The following is a 16,592-nucleotide window of genomic DNA, read 5'->3' as shown; positions in this document are numbered from 1 at the left end:
AAGAGTAATGTTTCTGTCTATACCATGAGTGATAAAATGACTTACAGGTGGTCCACGAATTCCTCTCGGCCCCTGATGTCCAGGTGGTCCAGGGTCTCCCTAATGGAAGGTGAACAAGGAAAATGATTTACTTATATTATGAAAAGCAAGATGAAGGGTTTCATAAAGAATACCAGATTTATGGGCTGCAGGGAACACAAACATTGGCTTGGCTGGGGATAGTCATGCTCTGGGAAGCTTTTGTTATATAAGTTATATAAGTTTAAAAGATTATTTGCAAATTAAAAAAGTGGTATATTTTTTTAAAAATGAGGTAAAAACCTGAAAACACTTTTAACCCATGACTTATTAAAAAAAAGGAAATAGCTATACACGTGACTTTAAATCACATTATTATCATCACAATATTTAATATCTACGGTAGGCGTTTTCAAGATGTTAGAAAATGTTTAGAAACAGACTTCAGGGCTCTATTAATAAAACAGAGAATCAAACATCCCTTCCTGGTAATCTTCCAGGCCCATGTGTTCCAAGTAATTGATTTTCACTAGGGAATATTTGAAGAGAATATCAGATTCTCTTTCTTATAAATAGAGCTATTGGAGTCTTTGGGCCTGATTTATTACAGCTGTCCAAGCCTGGAGAAGATACACTTTCATCAGTGAAGCTAAGTGATCCAGCAAACCTGGAATTGATTTCTTAAAAGTCATTTGCTATTTGTTAGCAAACCTTTTCAATTCTGGACCAGATCTATTCCAGGTTTGCTGGATCACCCAGCTTCACTGATGGAAGTGTATCTTCTCCAGCCTTGGGGAGCTTTAATAAATCAGGCTCTTTGCTGTGAACCTTGAGAATCTTAGGAAAACCTATTCAAGTCACTGTACAAGCAGCTACAGAGATGTGTAAGGTGTGGGGTTTTAAGGCTCATTAATATCTCGGGGCATATTTTTTGCATTTCCTGCAGGCATCCCATAAAAGAAGTATGGACAGAATATTTACCAATCAGTCAGAAGATAGAGAAGCTACACAGTACAGTATAATCCACAGTAATAAAAAGAATGTGTGTAGAGGATAAGGTGTCTTCATTAACCTATTGTAACTAACAGATCAAAAATCTAAATTCTGAAAGTCGATTGGAACTCATGCATTGCTGCAACGCTGCTTCACTGATAAACCCAGAACAAGAACATGCAGTAGGTTATATCACCAGACAGATATGAATAATTACTTACGTCTTTTCCTGATGCTCCTTCCCGCCCTGGAGGTCCAGGTACACCGGGTTCTCCCTGAAAAGAAAGCGATAATATATCTTTAAGGGCCTATTCACAAGATTTGCATTCTAGATAAGTCTTGTAATTTGCTGCTACTTTTTGTGCTTGCCCAGGTGGACATCAACAATGAAAGGACACATTCATATTCTCTGTGCATTGTTAGTCCTCTGCGAAAAAAAATTTAGAAAGACAATTTTTTTCTATTCTATTTAGAGAAGAGCCAATTTCTCGAAAATTCGATTCAGTCAGTTCGCCGAATTTTCCGAAAAGATTCGATTCTATCCGAATTTATTTGCAGTGAATCGCGTTAAAAACAGCTATTCCCGGTTATTTCCGCTATTTCGCGGTTGCCGCGCAGTATTTCTACTATGTATTCTTAGATAGAGTTTCTCTATCTAAAAATACAGGGCACTAAAGGGGATGAATGGGGACAAGTCCCCATTCATCACCTGTGATGCTCTGTATTATTAGATAGTGAAACTCCATCTAAGAATACATAGAACAGCGCTCTTGCCGTGCTGTGATTTTACGATGTATTCTTAGATAGAGCTTCTCTATCTAGGAATACAGAGCACTACAGGTGATGAATCGGGACAAGTCCCTATTCATCACCTGTAATTCCTGGACATTGTAGTGGAACTGCAGAGTTTCCCACGTGACGTCACAGTGGCAAAACTGAACTGCAGATCTACTACGATCTTTGGGCACTACAGGGGATGAATAGAGATATGTCCCCATTCATCACCTGTAGTGCCCTGTATTCTTAGATAGAAAAACTCTATCAAAGAATACATAGTAAAATCACAGCACGGCAACAGCGATTGCTGTTTCAGCGCTGTTCTATGTATTCTTAGATAGAGGTTCACTATCTAAGAATACAGGGCACTACAGGTGATGAATGGGGACATGTCTCTATTCATCCCCTGTAGTGCCCAAAGATCGTAGTGGAACCTCTTACATCCTTAGACATGCAGCTTCCATTTCAGGAAACATTGCGATTCGTTATTATCAGTTATCATTAAATTCGGATCAAATTTTTCCTGGAATTCGGATCAAATTCCTCTTCGTCAGCTTCGATTCGCTCATCTCTAATTCTATTCTATTTTTTGTTTTTTTGTAAGGTATGCTGACGGCTCCCTTCCAAAAGAACACGCTACCAAAGCTACACAGCACAATGCACATAAATACGTGTGCTGGAATACAGGGTATTTTAATGTGAATGTACGTACCCTCAATGTTAATTCTAAGACTGATTAAAAAACTCCAACTGAGGTCTCCTACCATTTTATCTGTTTATATTCTGTACCAACCTGTTACTATTTTATTATTATTATTATTAGTTTTATTATTAATAATAATAATAATAATAATAATAAACGTGCCAACATATTACCCAGCTCTTAAAATAGGGGTTGCAAATGACAGACAGATACACACAATGACAACCCTGCCCAAAGGAGCTTACAATCTAAGAAATTAGTGACAAATATATGTTTTGAAATGCAATAGGGCTTTAGGCCATGGCAGCCGTTTGACAGCAGTTCGGAATCATTTAGAATTCATTTACAAGTGCATTTCACTGGCCAATGACCTTTTATTGACTTTCTGTGTTTTGCATTTTCATAGACTATTCATCTAATGTGAACAAATGCCTTGAAATATTTTTTTTTCTTTTGGCCAGTTTCTTCTATTGCTTCCCGTAGATTGCTCTGTGCTGGCAGAGCTGAGTAACAGCCAAACCCTTCGGGACAAGTGTCCGCCCACAGAATTTTATTGCAAGAGAGGAAAGGGAGGGTGTCGGATCAAATCTGTTATATTATGTGTTGAATACAGAGTGCATTGGGTCCAATTCTGTGCAATCAAATATATACATCCTATACATCTGCTGTAATAGAAAATGAAATGTAAGATCATGAAAATGGGGGTTGTTAGAACAAAGTCTATCTAACTGAATATTTATTTCTGTGACTCCAATGGGGCTCTAAAAACTAAATAGATAAATAATTGGCAAAATCATCAAAATAGTATTAAATTAAAAATTACAAAAAAGAGAATATATTTTTTCTCCTTAAATTTATACCTTTGTGAAATTTTATTCGCTTTGGAACACTTTAGCGTAAGAGCCTGCGTCAATGAGCTTTTGTTCTCTTTAGGCATATTTTCCATTCCCATACAGGTCAATAAAAAAAACCTCATATGCACCTCAAAAATCATAAAAATATCCAAAGTATCTCATACCGATGTCAAACTAATTTTATACATGAGTGACAGACACAATTCATCAAAACTTTCCATATAATACATTGAATAGACTTACCCTGGACCCAGGAAGACCAGCATCACCCCTGTGGCCCTTGAAACCCTGGAAAATAACATCATTCTCTATTAATGCCTGTTTATTATACAGTACATACAGTGCAGTATTACTGCTGTAGACACATGCAGAGCAATGATAAATGAATATATGCAGATTTGCTCAGGATTCACTGGAGGAGACTTTGACATTCACTCCACAGGACAGAAATCAGAATTCGACCGGCATGTAGAGTACTAGTAAAGGGCATGGCCGCACATAGACATCATACTGCTCTAAGCAAACCTGAATGATGATATCCTGATTATACATATAAGGATGTGTTGTTGGAGCTTTTTTATATTTATTGTAAATTTTGAACTTTCTTACTTCTTTTTAGAATTCTCACACTTCCTTCCCTTATTGGGGGAGACAAATAGCAAACAGCAATGCAAAAAGGAAAGCAATGCACTTTGTATTTTTCCAGAAGTTGTCATGGGATGTGATAAAAGAATGATGGGGCATGAAAGCCTACTGATGGGCATTTTTATTATCCCTCCTAGCCTTGCTCTCCGCTACTTTCACTCATTTGCTAGTTCATTTTGTTAAAAAAAAAAAACAAAACCCAAGTTTTTACCTATCCAATTCTACTATCCGCGTCTTATGCTGGCACCTCTGTACGAATGGAGATTGGTGATCCAGTATTACAGCCTGTGCTCAAGCAGAGAAAATTTCCTGACTCTGAAGGGACCACCAATAAGTTTGCACCCACTAAAATACTTTTCCACTCTTCTGTAGCTAAATAATAAGACTAGAAACCTAATTTAGTAATTTAGGAATCCATGAATGTGAATTTAGTTAAAGCTAAAGTCCAGTATTACCTTCAGTCTTGCACAGCTACACAGTCTGCTCTCTTGAACTAAAATAAGTTGCTCTATTAGAAGCCACGACAAGTCAGATAGAGTCGCCTCATTTCTGGGCTGGAGAGCATTATCTAGCCCCAGCCATTCGGCCCCTAGTTCTTCCCTATTATACATTAAATTGTAGCCCTTCCAATTATGAAGACTCAGCATTACATGTGGGCATTACCGAGGGTGATCTGCTTGCAAATACAGAATCCTGATGGCCATTACCACCACCTATGATCTGTCTACACTGCTTGAGGAAGCGATGAGAGTCCCGGTGATTTCATCCAGCCAATATAATATACACAACCAGTTTGTGCAATGCATTTGGAAAAGATATGTTTTCTACCACTCAAATACACAAGAAAAATAAAAAGCTATTACACAATTTTTAAAAATAGATTTGCATTCTAAAACAGAAACTGTCTGATCTGTTCCCTAAAAGCATCATAGCTTCTTTTTTGGCCTAGAATTCTATTGTTTTATCATTTCATTGATATTGCCCATCCTTTAGTTCCCTTTCTAGTGCCAGTCTGATACATTACAAACTGGATTCATATTTATATTCTTCTCTGACATAAACTCCGAATAGAAGAAAATAAGTTGAAGATTATACAAAAATGTTAAAAATGTAAATGCTGCAAATATGTGGTACCTAAGTTAGGTAAAAGTTGGAAATGGACACCAAATTTAATTATGAAATGGGAATATCTAATTATCATTGTTGCAGCTTATGTACACATTTAGCAGATCAAAACAGTCTGTGGCCACTAAATAGCCCTATACAAAGCATTGGTCAGAACACATCTGGAATATGCAGTCCAGTTTTGGGCACCAGTTCACAAAAAGGACATTGTGGAATTGGAGAGAGTGCAGAGAAGGGCAACTAAACTAATAAAAGGAATGGAGGAGCTCAGCTATGAGGAGAGATTAGCTGAACTGAATCTATTCTCCCTTGAGAAGAGACGTATAAGGGGGGATATGATCACCCTGTATAAATATATAAATGGTCCATATAGAGAACTCTCTTCCCCATTATTCACTTGGAGACCATTACAAAGAACAAGAGGGCACTCTGCGTCTGTTTAAGCTCCGGATAAGGAAGGGATTCTTCACTGTAAGGTCTGTGAAAATGTGGAATCGGCTCCCTCATTTCCAGCAAGTTCCATAGATTGCTTTAAGAAAAAGCTGGATGATTTCTAGAAGCACAGAATATAACTGGGGATTAAGGCTTTAAAGTAAAAATAACAGTGACTGTTGATCCAAGGAACATCCGATTGCCTCATGGAATCAGGAAGGATTTTTTTTCCCCTGTTGGAGCAAATTGAACAAAGCTTTTTAAGGGTTTTTTTGCCTTCCTCTGGATCAACTATGTCTATAGGGTTTAAATCTGGGATATGCTTATTTGCCTAGTGGTTGAACTTGATGGAAATCTAATCTGTGGATGTTAAATAATTTTAATTCAAAAATACTAATGCAAAAATCTTTTTAAATATTGGCATCTTGCATGGAAGCTGTATTTAAATGTATTTATATAATTTAAAAGCTTGTATGCATGGTCTGATATTTATTTTAAATTTGGTTACACATGCTCTCCTAGTAAACATTTATTATTTTTTTAGAATAATATTAAATAATGGTGAAGCGGGATTTCCATTACAAAACTGATGAGTCTTTCCAATTATAATAAAATTACTATTACTATTACCTGGCACAGAAAATTATTAACCTGGAGTATGTACATAAGTCTGTAAAATGCCTAGTATAACAGTTCCTGGAATGAACAAAATTTACAATAAATGTCACAGAAATCATAATTAATTATGGATCGTCCTCCAGTAAATTAGAAACCCTTAGGACAGGTCTAGAACATCTGACAGTTTTAAGGATAGACTGACAAAGCAATGAATGTATCATACTTGTAGTCAATGGATCGATTTATATGCTGACCATAATTCTATACAAAAATACCATCTTGATTGTGGCAAGAAAGGAGCAAAGGGGCTTCAAGCAGCTCATAAAACTTGGTCGGTCGTGCCGGTGCTGGGATAAATCAACTGCAAGCAGCAATTTTCATGGAGGGTAAACAGCAGCAAGTGAAGTGTTAATAGCAGTCATTTATTACCAGACCATTGCATGTATCTAGGTAATGTAATCTATTTCTTCTCCACTAATCATGGAAACCATCAACATGTCAATTCTATATTTACCAGCTCCATCTTATACTTAGTGCGAAGATTGATTTCCAATAGATGTATCACAGGTCATGGGGTGAGCTCTATTACCCTGTCTGTTTCTCTTATATATATCACTTATATGGGACTGGCTCCTCTTGGGAGATGGGCTACCTGTCTGCAGCACCGGCGTGCTATGCTTTATGTATTTCCCATTGAGGGTAGACATTCCTAGAATCATTGGAGCTGATACTTTATTCTGGAAGAGACACAAACCTAAAGATTCATTTACATCAGTCACTGGTATGTGAATGGATTATTGGTCAAAAATAAAATAACCAAAAATGTTCCAACCTACAAAATAACTTGGAAGGATTCTCTCTCATTGCTTATTATATCACCAATCATGTGCAAGCTTCTACGTGTTTCTCAACCAGGTTTTCAAGAAACCCGAGGGTTCCTCCAGATATTGCTAGGGGGTTCCTTGAGCTATTAGCAATTTGGACCTCTCAGGTCCATTACCATAGACACCAATGGTTCTTTTGGCTATCTGTAAGGGTAATTTACTGCAAGGGTGGTAGACTGTCATTGTTCCCACTGACCATCACACTAATATATGGTGAGCTGTGGCTAGTAAGCATAGAAAGGGTTCCCTGGGATCTGAAAAATAGAAAAAGCTTCTCTAATAGACAGATTTGAACATAAATGGTTCAAAGGAATTTAAGGTCTGTATGTGGAGCTAAAACTAAAAAGTTGGGTAAAAAATATTAGAATCTCAAAGAATGTAACCAAATAATGTAACAATATGGGATATCAATCAGAAATGCTTATCAAAATTCAAAATGATTTTGCTTTTCTTAGACCATTTCTATTCATAAGCACTTAAAGGATGTGTTTCAGGAAGTTTCTCTCAAAAGAGAAAAAAATGTCTATAATGAATCCCCAATATTTATGACATAAGTGGGTGGGCATAGAAGGACATTGAAGTCTTTGCTGGGTACACATGCTGTACAATGCATGCTGCATGCAATCTTCTTGGAACTGCAGGACAACTGGGAAACTTATGCTTCCTTTGCTGGCCAATAGGGATTTATTTCTTAGCCTTATCATACTTATTGCTTCCTTTTTGCTTTTTTGTATTCCGTTAGCATTACATTGTATTTACTACACAATATTAAAGTGTCATATACAATTAAATATGAACATGATTGGGGTCTGTAAACAGGTTTAAGTATTAACATTAGTTCTTTTCTTTCATGGTTTTTGCATTTGAGAGCCCAAAATGTGTGCATTTTTTTCTGACCCTTTATTATAGATTGGCATTCCCAGATCAGCAAAGTACTGATAAAAAGGAGTGGGGTAAGCTGGGTAAGGAGGGCAATGCTTGGAAGAAATACTGGAGTATATGGTACCTATGCGCATTCTAAATATTAGTTTTCAATTTTGGCTTCAATAAGTGTGAAATCATAACAATCATTATTTCCTGCTTCCTTGTGCTTCTTCACAAGTTTAAATGTGCTGTTTGTTCATTGAGTTGCCCTTTTACTGATATAATTGGTACATAAAGGAGAATCGTTATTTAGAGCTTAATGATATGAAAAAAAAACATGGCTAAAACTTTTTTTTTTGGTTCTGTAACAAAAAATTCAGCGAGTATCTCTCAAACAAATAAAAGGTACAAGTAGAAAAGTACAGCTAGATATTTATTCATATTTACAATGATCTCAAAGACTTTGGCAGCTGTCATAATGCTTTCATCAAGTTTTTATGAGTGAGCCGTTATGAATGGCATATTGCTGCTTCTTAGACACTGAGCAGCTAAAACATTATAATAACGTGCCCAAAATTGTTTAGCTCTACCTTGTGCCACCAAAACTGTTCAGACCCAACCAGGCATGGGTTCCACTATACCTCTTATGGTGTTCCAATATAGCTGGCACCAGAACGTTAAAAGCAAGCGACTTTTCCCCCACTGGCCTAGTTTATATCACTACCTCTTTTATCCCTTCACCAGGTAATCGATTTTTTAATCGATTAATTTGCACTCAGCCATCTACAGTTCTTCTGTGGGATTTGACTAGACGAGTCAGCCTTACCCACCGAGTTCACCAGTTGTCCCTTATGGACCACTTAACCAATCATCATTAATAATGGAATAATTAATATTCAAAGGCTTCCTGTGCTGACTTTTCTCTGAAAATGTTTGTTGCCTGGCTGACATTCACAGACCTGGAAAACATATGTATCAGGTGCTTTAAAATTTATAGATTAGTATGACAGCCAGGCAAGTGGCATTTGCAGGGGGTAAGGGTACCAACAGCAGAATACGGATTTCTTGTAGCACAAGTTTCATTAAAAATCCAATAGAGTTTTGGAAAAATTCCCCTTATAAGGATCCAGACCCAGGTACTTACTGGAGGTCCTCGTGCTCCCTCTCTTCCCACCAGGCCTGTCTCTCCTGGCTTTCCCTAAAAAAAAAGTAGAGTTATTCAGAGATGCTGAAGAGTTAATCAGATGTACAGACATAAAGATAAAAAACATATGTGGGCAAAACCTTGATGAACTTATGACAAAAGTTTGTGCCTACAGCCCTACGCCTTCCTAATTACAGCCTATGGTGTGAGGATTTTGACCATAGGACGAAGCATATGACGTGTAGGGGTTGACGAAAACTTAATACAAATAGGATTTAAAACATTTGAAAGTATATTCCAGCACAAACGAACAATAAAGCAATGTAGCAACTTAGGGGAGGATCCTATAGGACTACCAAGTCACAAATGTACCAATTATAAGGTCTCCTACTATATCTCCTGCTATCACTATTACATGCTGATGTTTTAAAGTCTACTGTAAATACGTTTAGCAAGTGACTATGGACAGCAGAGGTACCATGAATTGTTTGCCCATTTCAAATAAAAAAAAAGCCAAGAATGTGATTACAATACTGTTCAAATCATCCCACTATACTGTATTATGTTGGGTCTGAACTACCTGGGAACAATTATTTGGCTTGGAGGTTTGTTCTGGCCTTTTTTGTTTCTTTGTGTGTCTCTCTGTGGATGGGATTTTGAGGATGGGACTGAACTAACACATGATCAGTGGCATTTTATCATTAACAAAATATAACTTCCCTATTGATTATATGCTCCTGAAGAAGTGGTTTACCTTGCAAAATGCAACAAGCTACATTTAGAGGTGGAAATATGTGATTGATGCTACTGGATATTATTGAACGATATTTATTGACAAATTGTTATTGTTGCTACTGGTCGCAATAACTATACCAATGTTGTTTCAATTAGAGCTGTTTTCAAAACATAAATATGTAATAACTGATGCCTAAATAACTAGATCAATCCCGTATTGCATTGTTCCCACTTTTCTGATCTTGTTGGACATCCCATTCCTAAACCATGGCCATATTTATAGAGTTGACCCTCCTTTGTGGCTGGAAGAACATCCATTTTTCCAAGAAGGCTCTTCACAAAATGTGTGGAGTATGACCATTAGGCTAAAAGAACATGTGTGAGATCACGTACTAATGTTGGACAAGAAGACCTGCTTCACAATTGGTGTTCTATTCATCCCAAAGTAAGGGTTGAGGCCATGGTTATGTTCAGGCCACTTGATTTCCTCCACACCAAATTCATTAAACCATGTCTTCATGAATCTGGGTTTGTACATATAAAATAAATAACTTGAAGGTATTTCCACATAGTGTAAGTATAAAAATGGTATAGAGGTTGTGGTTCTATGGCCAACTTTTGCCAAATTCAAATATGCAAGGGGTAAGAGAGGGCTACTTCTGCTGCATGGACATGTTTTCTCCTGATTTATATAGAAAGTGCTAGAGTGTACAGGCAGAATAGAGAAATACGAGAGTATAAAGAAAGTAGGCTACAGAAGGAGAGATGTTTGGCACTTGCATAGTCTTTTTATGGAACTTAAAAGGTTACTCTTGAGCTCTGAATGCTGCTGGTGTTTTTCTCACAGCTAATATTATGCTATGCAAATCACACTTTCCCTGAACAAGACTTCAGTGAAAATAAATAATAGGAGAATTATTCATTAACGTTTTCATGCCACAAAATCCCAGCAAAGCAAATCCACTAGACTTGTAAGCCTTTGCCTTTCTGTGAAGCTGCTGGGGATCAATACAGCATATGTGTTTGAGGCTTTTTAATCCCAACGCTGATAAATGACCACAAAGCTGACTCCAGTACACAAGTTACACTCAATGGGGCTGCAGTAATTGGTGTTGAAAATAGATAAAATCTAAACATCAAAGCTCAAAGTGTCATGTAATAATGCAATTGCGTGAGTGCGTTCAGGTCAGTCTGTACATTGTTAGATATAAGATGATTAACTACTTAAAGGGAAACTATCAGTAAGAATGTATCTACACCTGATATTGTAATCTTTGTCTACATTGAATTTGTATCATATCTAAACTTGTAGATATTGGGTCTGATTTATTAAAGCTCTCTAAGGCTGAAGAGGATACACCTTTATCAGTGAAGCTGTGTGATCTAGCAAACCTGGCATGGATCTGGTCCACGATTCAAAACATTTGCTAACAAATAGCAAATGACTTTGAAGAAATCCATTCCAGGTTTGATGGATCACCCAGCTTCACTGATGAAACTGTATCCTCTCCAGCCTTGGAGAGCTTTTAGAGATAAGGCTCATGGTGTCTAGTGTTTAGTGCAATGCAATTGGCATTAAAGCTACAGAAAGCTACCTGCTGTAGTTATATATCATGTTGTAGCTTATCTATAGGACAGTTCCATGGTACTGTATGGCTGCGGGAGAGCCCTTTGGTTCTTCAAGTCTCCTACTATTTTCACTGGTAGTCTTTAGCTGAACCCCACTCCTGTGCTCATCAGTAGTCTCCAGTTGGCGACCCCTACTGCTCTCATTTGTAATCTTCCCCTTCTTGTGCTCATTGCTGGTCTATAGGTGGAGACCCCTAATGCTCTCATTCTTGTTCCCCCACTAAAGTCCCATCCTGTATTTACTCTAGTTTTTAGCTGGATCCATTCTAAGCCAACTATTGGTCTGTAGGTAGAGACCATTCCTGGTCCCACCTCTAGTATCCATCTGAAGTCCCCTCCTATACTCACTACGAGAGTCAAACTAGCGGCCCCATCTTGTACTTCTGGCTAGTCTTCTGCTGATGCCCCCTTTAAAAACTCATTAATTTATAAATGTTTCTTCCTAAACTCACCAAACTTTTTTAACATTGGAAAATGTAAGAATCAACATATTATTATGTTGTGTTATTTGTGATTCATAATGTTTTTTAACTGAATTCTTTGTGAAATCTGTTTACATTTTGGATAAAAGTTGGGTCAGTCTTGGATGAAAACATTTAAATAAAGACCCCTAGTCTTGATATGAAGCCCCTCTTGTACAAGCTCTTAGTCTCTTGTAATTGGTCCTGTCCCATGATCATTTATTCACTTGTCAGCTTTGTGGCCACTGGATGGATTTCCACTTACCCCTTGTCCCAGAGACACCACAGGAAATGAAAGTAAATCCTGGGGTATATCGCTTCTTTAAAAGTTTTGACTGGAACTTTGTCCCCATTGGAAGATCTCTCCGGTTCTGCTCTAATAACAATAAAATATTGGTCTTTTTCCCCCACTCATCATAATTAGAGTATTTAGAACAAATTGAAAAGGTAAACCATCCCTTACTCTAAACAAAGTTTATTTTTATACGCACACTATGTATCTAGTTTGCTTTCCTATTTCCCATGTACAGAGCTTATCTGTCTCAGGTGTCTGAACTGACAACTAACAGGGAAATTCTGTGCAATGACACTGTGACTTCTGCCATAAATCAGACCAAGTGTTTGTTAATACAACTGCCAAGGTGCTGTTACTTAATAAAAATGACATACTGCTTCCCCTGGAGAGCCTGGCTTGCCATCCTTTCCGTCCTTTCCAGCGATGCCCTAAAAGACAGTAAAAGAAAAGGCATCAAGCAATGAGAAAAACACAAAGGGAAAATTCCCAGAATGTATATTGAACTTTCAAAAAGTACTGCTTAGTCACCCTAAACTAATTCCTAAAGCTCCCGGCAGACATAAAAGACACAAATAAATTAGCTATGTATTAACCGGCACATCATGTGCTTCAGTGTTCATGTGATAACAAGGTGCATGCTTATTGGAGAAAAGATTGACAAAGAGATGAGGCCATTGGTCTGCTACCTTTAGCTTCTCAATCACAGGCTGGGGGAGGGACAAGACCTGTAAGTGTTATTTTACTATTCAAATACAAATCAGGTCTCATTCATTGCCAGACAGGGTTGAGCTGTAAGCTTTAGAAGTGGATATACAAAAATTTGAATCCTCTGACAGGTAAACCTGCTCCTTTACACTCTATAGTATATTATTTGTGCATTTGGCTGTTTGCTTGGAATTCAGCTTTATATTTTTGCTTAGCTTTGCACAGCAGTATTTAATATTCACAGCTTTGTATTCACAATGGATCTTTAATCTTTAGACTAAACTAGAGGCTTCTCATTCTTCCCTTTAGGCAAGTCCTTTCAAAGCAGCACAGCTCTGAGTGGATGTACACCCTTTCCTAGTCTCAGTTCTGCAATGTCAAGTATTATAAGGTTTTGGAATAGATTTACATTTCTTAGTTTTGTTTTATCTGTAATATACAGTATACCAGCTGCAAAATGTGCAGACACCTTTCCAAATTGTTATGTGCAGGTGTTACCAGTAAAGGGTACGGTTAATGTAACTGCATACAAATAGGGACAATATACCAGTTGGGGAAGATACTATTTGTTTGTTCCATGACTGTGCCCCTATATATATAAAGTTCCATATAGACCGAGCTTAACTAGTTTGCTCTGGGGAATCTTCGGAGTCCTGCACAGTGTCCTGCCCTCAGCCCAAATTATCAACTTTGGAAAAAGTTAGCAGCTGGGTCTTCTCTTCTAACACCAGTACCTGCCATTACAAATTCTTCCCTGGGGACAACAGGCTGTTGTAATCCAATAGAGAGAAACTCAATTTTTAATGCCTGTGACTTAGGCTAGGTACACACAAGGAACCGTTCTCGACCGATAATAGTCTCAGGGCTTATATCGGAAGGGATTCTTGCGTGTGTACAGGGCTAGTCATCCATTATCCGAACGACTGTCCTGGCGGATCCACGAACGATGGCTAATGAACCATCGTAATGAAAGTGAAGCGGGAGAAAGCACAGCGTGGTGCAGCTCCGTCGTTCTCCTCCTCCCCTCTCCATAGAACAGAATGGTGCTGTATGTAAAGCCCTAGTTAATGCATCATGCAGTCTTTGGAAAGTATGTTGAAAGATTCTTTCCAATGACAATTATTGCACGTGTGTACATAGCCTTAGAAATGAGATATCCAGCAAGCTGTTGTAGGTGTCTTGGGCAGGGAGTTTACAAAGTTTTGGTCATATGATTTAATTACATATGTACTACTGAGTGCTGTCACTTCCTTGACAAGTCTGAAAGATGAAGCATAGAGAATTACAGGAAGCTGATAACAGAGAGATTGATGCGGTTGCCAATTATTGTCTGTAACAACCCATTTTTTTTTTTTTATGAAAATAATATTGGGGAATAAACTATTTTATTGAAAACTGCCTTGAATTCCAATTTTAAACAGTTCTGACATAATTATTGCAATAGTTTTATCTGCTTCTAAATCCATTTAAAGAAATGCATAAAATGGCAATTTGAAAGAAAGAGCTGGATCAACCTCAAGGCAACCTAGGTGGGGAAACTACAAACTTCATGCTTCTACAGTAAACTAGAGAGAGAATGTGATCAAAGCTGTGCACCTGCCTGAACCTTACAAGCGAGGATGGACTTGTGGACAGTTGATGGGGCAATGACACCTCAAATGGATTCCTTTCTGTTCTTAATATAATCCTTACCTAGTTAATCTGAGGGTTGGGGTGTCAAAACTGCAACCTGAGACCACATTTTTTCTGAAAACCTATTAGAACTTTTTATATTTATTACTAGAAAACAGTAATACATATGTTTCTCTTTTTGTAGCATGGATCAAAATACCCTGTTCTGGCAATCACCCATAAACAGGGGCACAGGGCGTACCCCCTCATTTGCCTATTGCTCCAATCGGCAGAACTGTTTAGGAAGAGAGTGCCTTGTTGGCTGGAAATGTAAGCAAAGGGCCTGTTGTACCCCATGGGGACCCAGGCTGCTACTTACGTTTAGGAGCCGCAATCTGACTTGCCAAGACGCTGCCAGAGCTGGGCATTTTAGTCTGGGCATTTTAGTCCTTCCTGCAACATTTATGAGTTCCCCAAAGAAAAGTTTGTACTGTATTTTTACCTGACTAGAATCCACTGATAAATACAGGTTCACTAGACTTTCATTCATTTCTGATGAAATCTCTAAAGGAAGAACATCTGTTTCCTTTCTAGCATCTACTAATATTATCAGGTATTTTAGCAAGAAAAAGGGAAGGAAGCTGATTAGATGGAAGAAAGGTCCTTCAGAGGACTATACAAACATATAAATTATAAATGAATAGAATCCAAATTATTCAGAAAGACACTTACTGGCAGTCCAGGTAATCCACGTGGTCCTTGGGGTCCAGGAGGGCCCTCTTTACCCTGAAAAAAAACCAAAAAATTGTAGGCTGTAAATGCCATAAAACAGTTCCCTAAAAGGATGGACAACTATTTGTAAAATTACATTTTTTTAATCCTGAACATAATTAAGAGAATATATACAAAATCTGCACAGTTACAGTTATCTTTTTGTAATCTGGAAGCGGCTGCTGATTACTTCGGCTTCTTCGGTATTTTAGCAAACTTCATTACCAACAAAGAGACAGTTTCAAATGAAATCTTGTAATTGCATTTTTCTTTGTTGTATGACCCCCAGACCATTGCAATTACTAGTTCTAAGAAGTATACATTCAAACCGAATGATTGAGGTTTTAATTTATTTTTTTAATTGAAGTCATTTGTACAAATTTAGAAAATAGGTTGTTTTTTTTATTAAACATTGCGCTGCTTAGACTGGATTTTAGTGAGGTTGGTACATTTATAAACGTTTATAATGGAAACAATTATAAACAGACATTAAACGTTTTAAATTAAAAATGCAACTTAATGTCATCTGGACTTAGTCCTGCCCACATGGAGTCCTGGCCACTCACAAGGTTGGATATCTAATTAAGTAACCTCACTGGCCAATAGGGACCTTCTCTTGACAGATAGTTGGTGCTGGGTGGGACCTGGCCCCATAGAAGTCCAAGGGACAGGATTAGAGATTCAGCATTATATGGGTGACCTAAAAGACTAATGTAATTCTCCATTGGGCAGTATGTCAGTCTGGTGGAAGAAAATGTATTCAAAAAGGCTGGGACCTGCATTGAGAGCCTGGTATTACATAGCTATCTTTTCCCCTTTCAGGCCTGCAGCTCCAGTATTTGGCAGGTTTAGAACCAACCGATTTAGCGGCCCTAAAATATCATGTGACTGCATGTCAAGAGCCCGTGAAGCAAGCTGAAGAAGGAAATTTTGAACGGTATGGAAGTAGATCACTTTCCATGGTTCATTTCACTGTGTTGGTAGACCATTTGTTAGATGGCTGCTGGGCGCCATATTCTGTGATATCACCAATTCCAGCTGTAATATTCTCTTCACTCTTCCCTGGCAGCTACATAAAGGGCACGTGAAGGTAGGGGTGACCGAGCTGGGCTAGCACAAACAGTATTTAGACACTCCAGAACAGAAGAGGGATATGACATGCAAGGTAGAAGGGGGATCAGTATGGCAAGGTAGAAGGGGGATTCAGTATGGCAAGGTAGAAGGGGGATTCAATATGGCAAGGTAGAAGGGGGATTCAATATGGCAAGGTAGAAGGGGGATTCAGTATGGCAAGGTAGAAGGGGGATTCAGTATGGCAAGGTAGAAGG

General features: G+C 38.0%; 1 protein-coding gene across 1 annotated transcript in view; it reads right to left on the bottom strand.

Moving 5' to 3' along the window:
• COL22A1 (collagen type XXII alpha 1 chain) overlaps nucleotides 1-16,592 on the bottom strand; it is a gene marked incomplete in the record, with an annotated part of 162,270 nt that overhangs the window by 12,266 nt on the left and 133,412 nt on the right. Inside the window, 6 exon segments of the mRNA XM_072410629.1 lie at nucleotides 46-99; nucleotides 1,233-1,286; nucleotides 3,589-3,633; nucleotides 9,058-9,111; nucleotides 12,552-12,605; nucleotides 15,226-15,279. Of these exon segments, the coding sequence (XP_072266730.1) occupies nucleotides 46-99; nucleotides 1,233-1,286; nucleotides 3,589-3,633; nucleotides 9,058-9,111; nucleotides 12,552-12,605; nucleotides 15,226-15,279 (315 nt within the window).

This window comes from Pyxicephalus adspersus, chromosome 5, assembly GCF_032062135.1.
Source record: "Pyxicephalus adspersus chromosome 5, UCB_Pads_2.0, whole genome shotgun sequence".
Lineage (NCBI taxonomy): Eukaryota > Metazoa > Chordata > Amphibia > Anura > Pyxicephalidae > Pyxicephalus > Pyxicephalus adspersus.
Note: the sequence above shows the minus strand (reverse complement) of the source record. Positions and strands in the feature narration are given on the sequence as shown.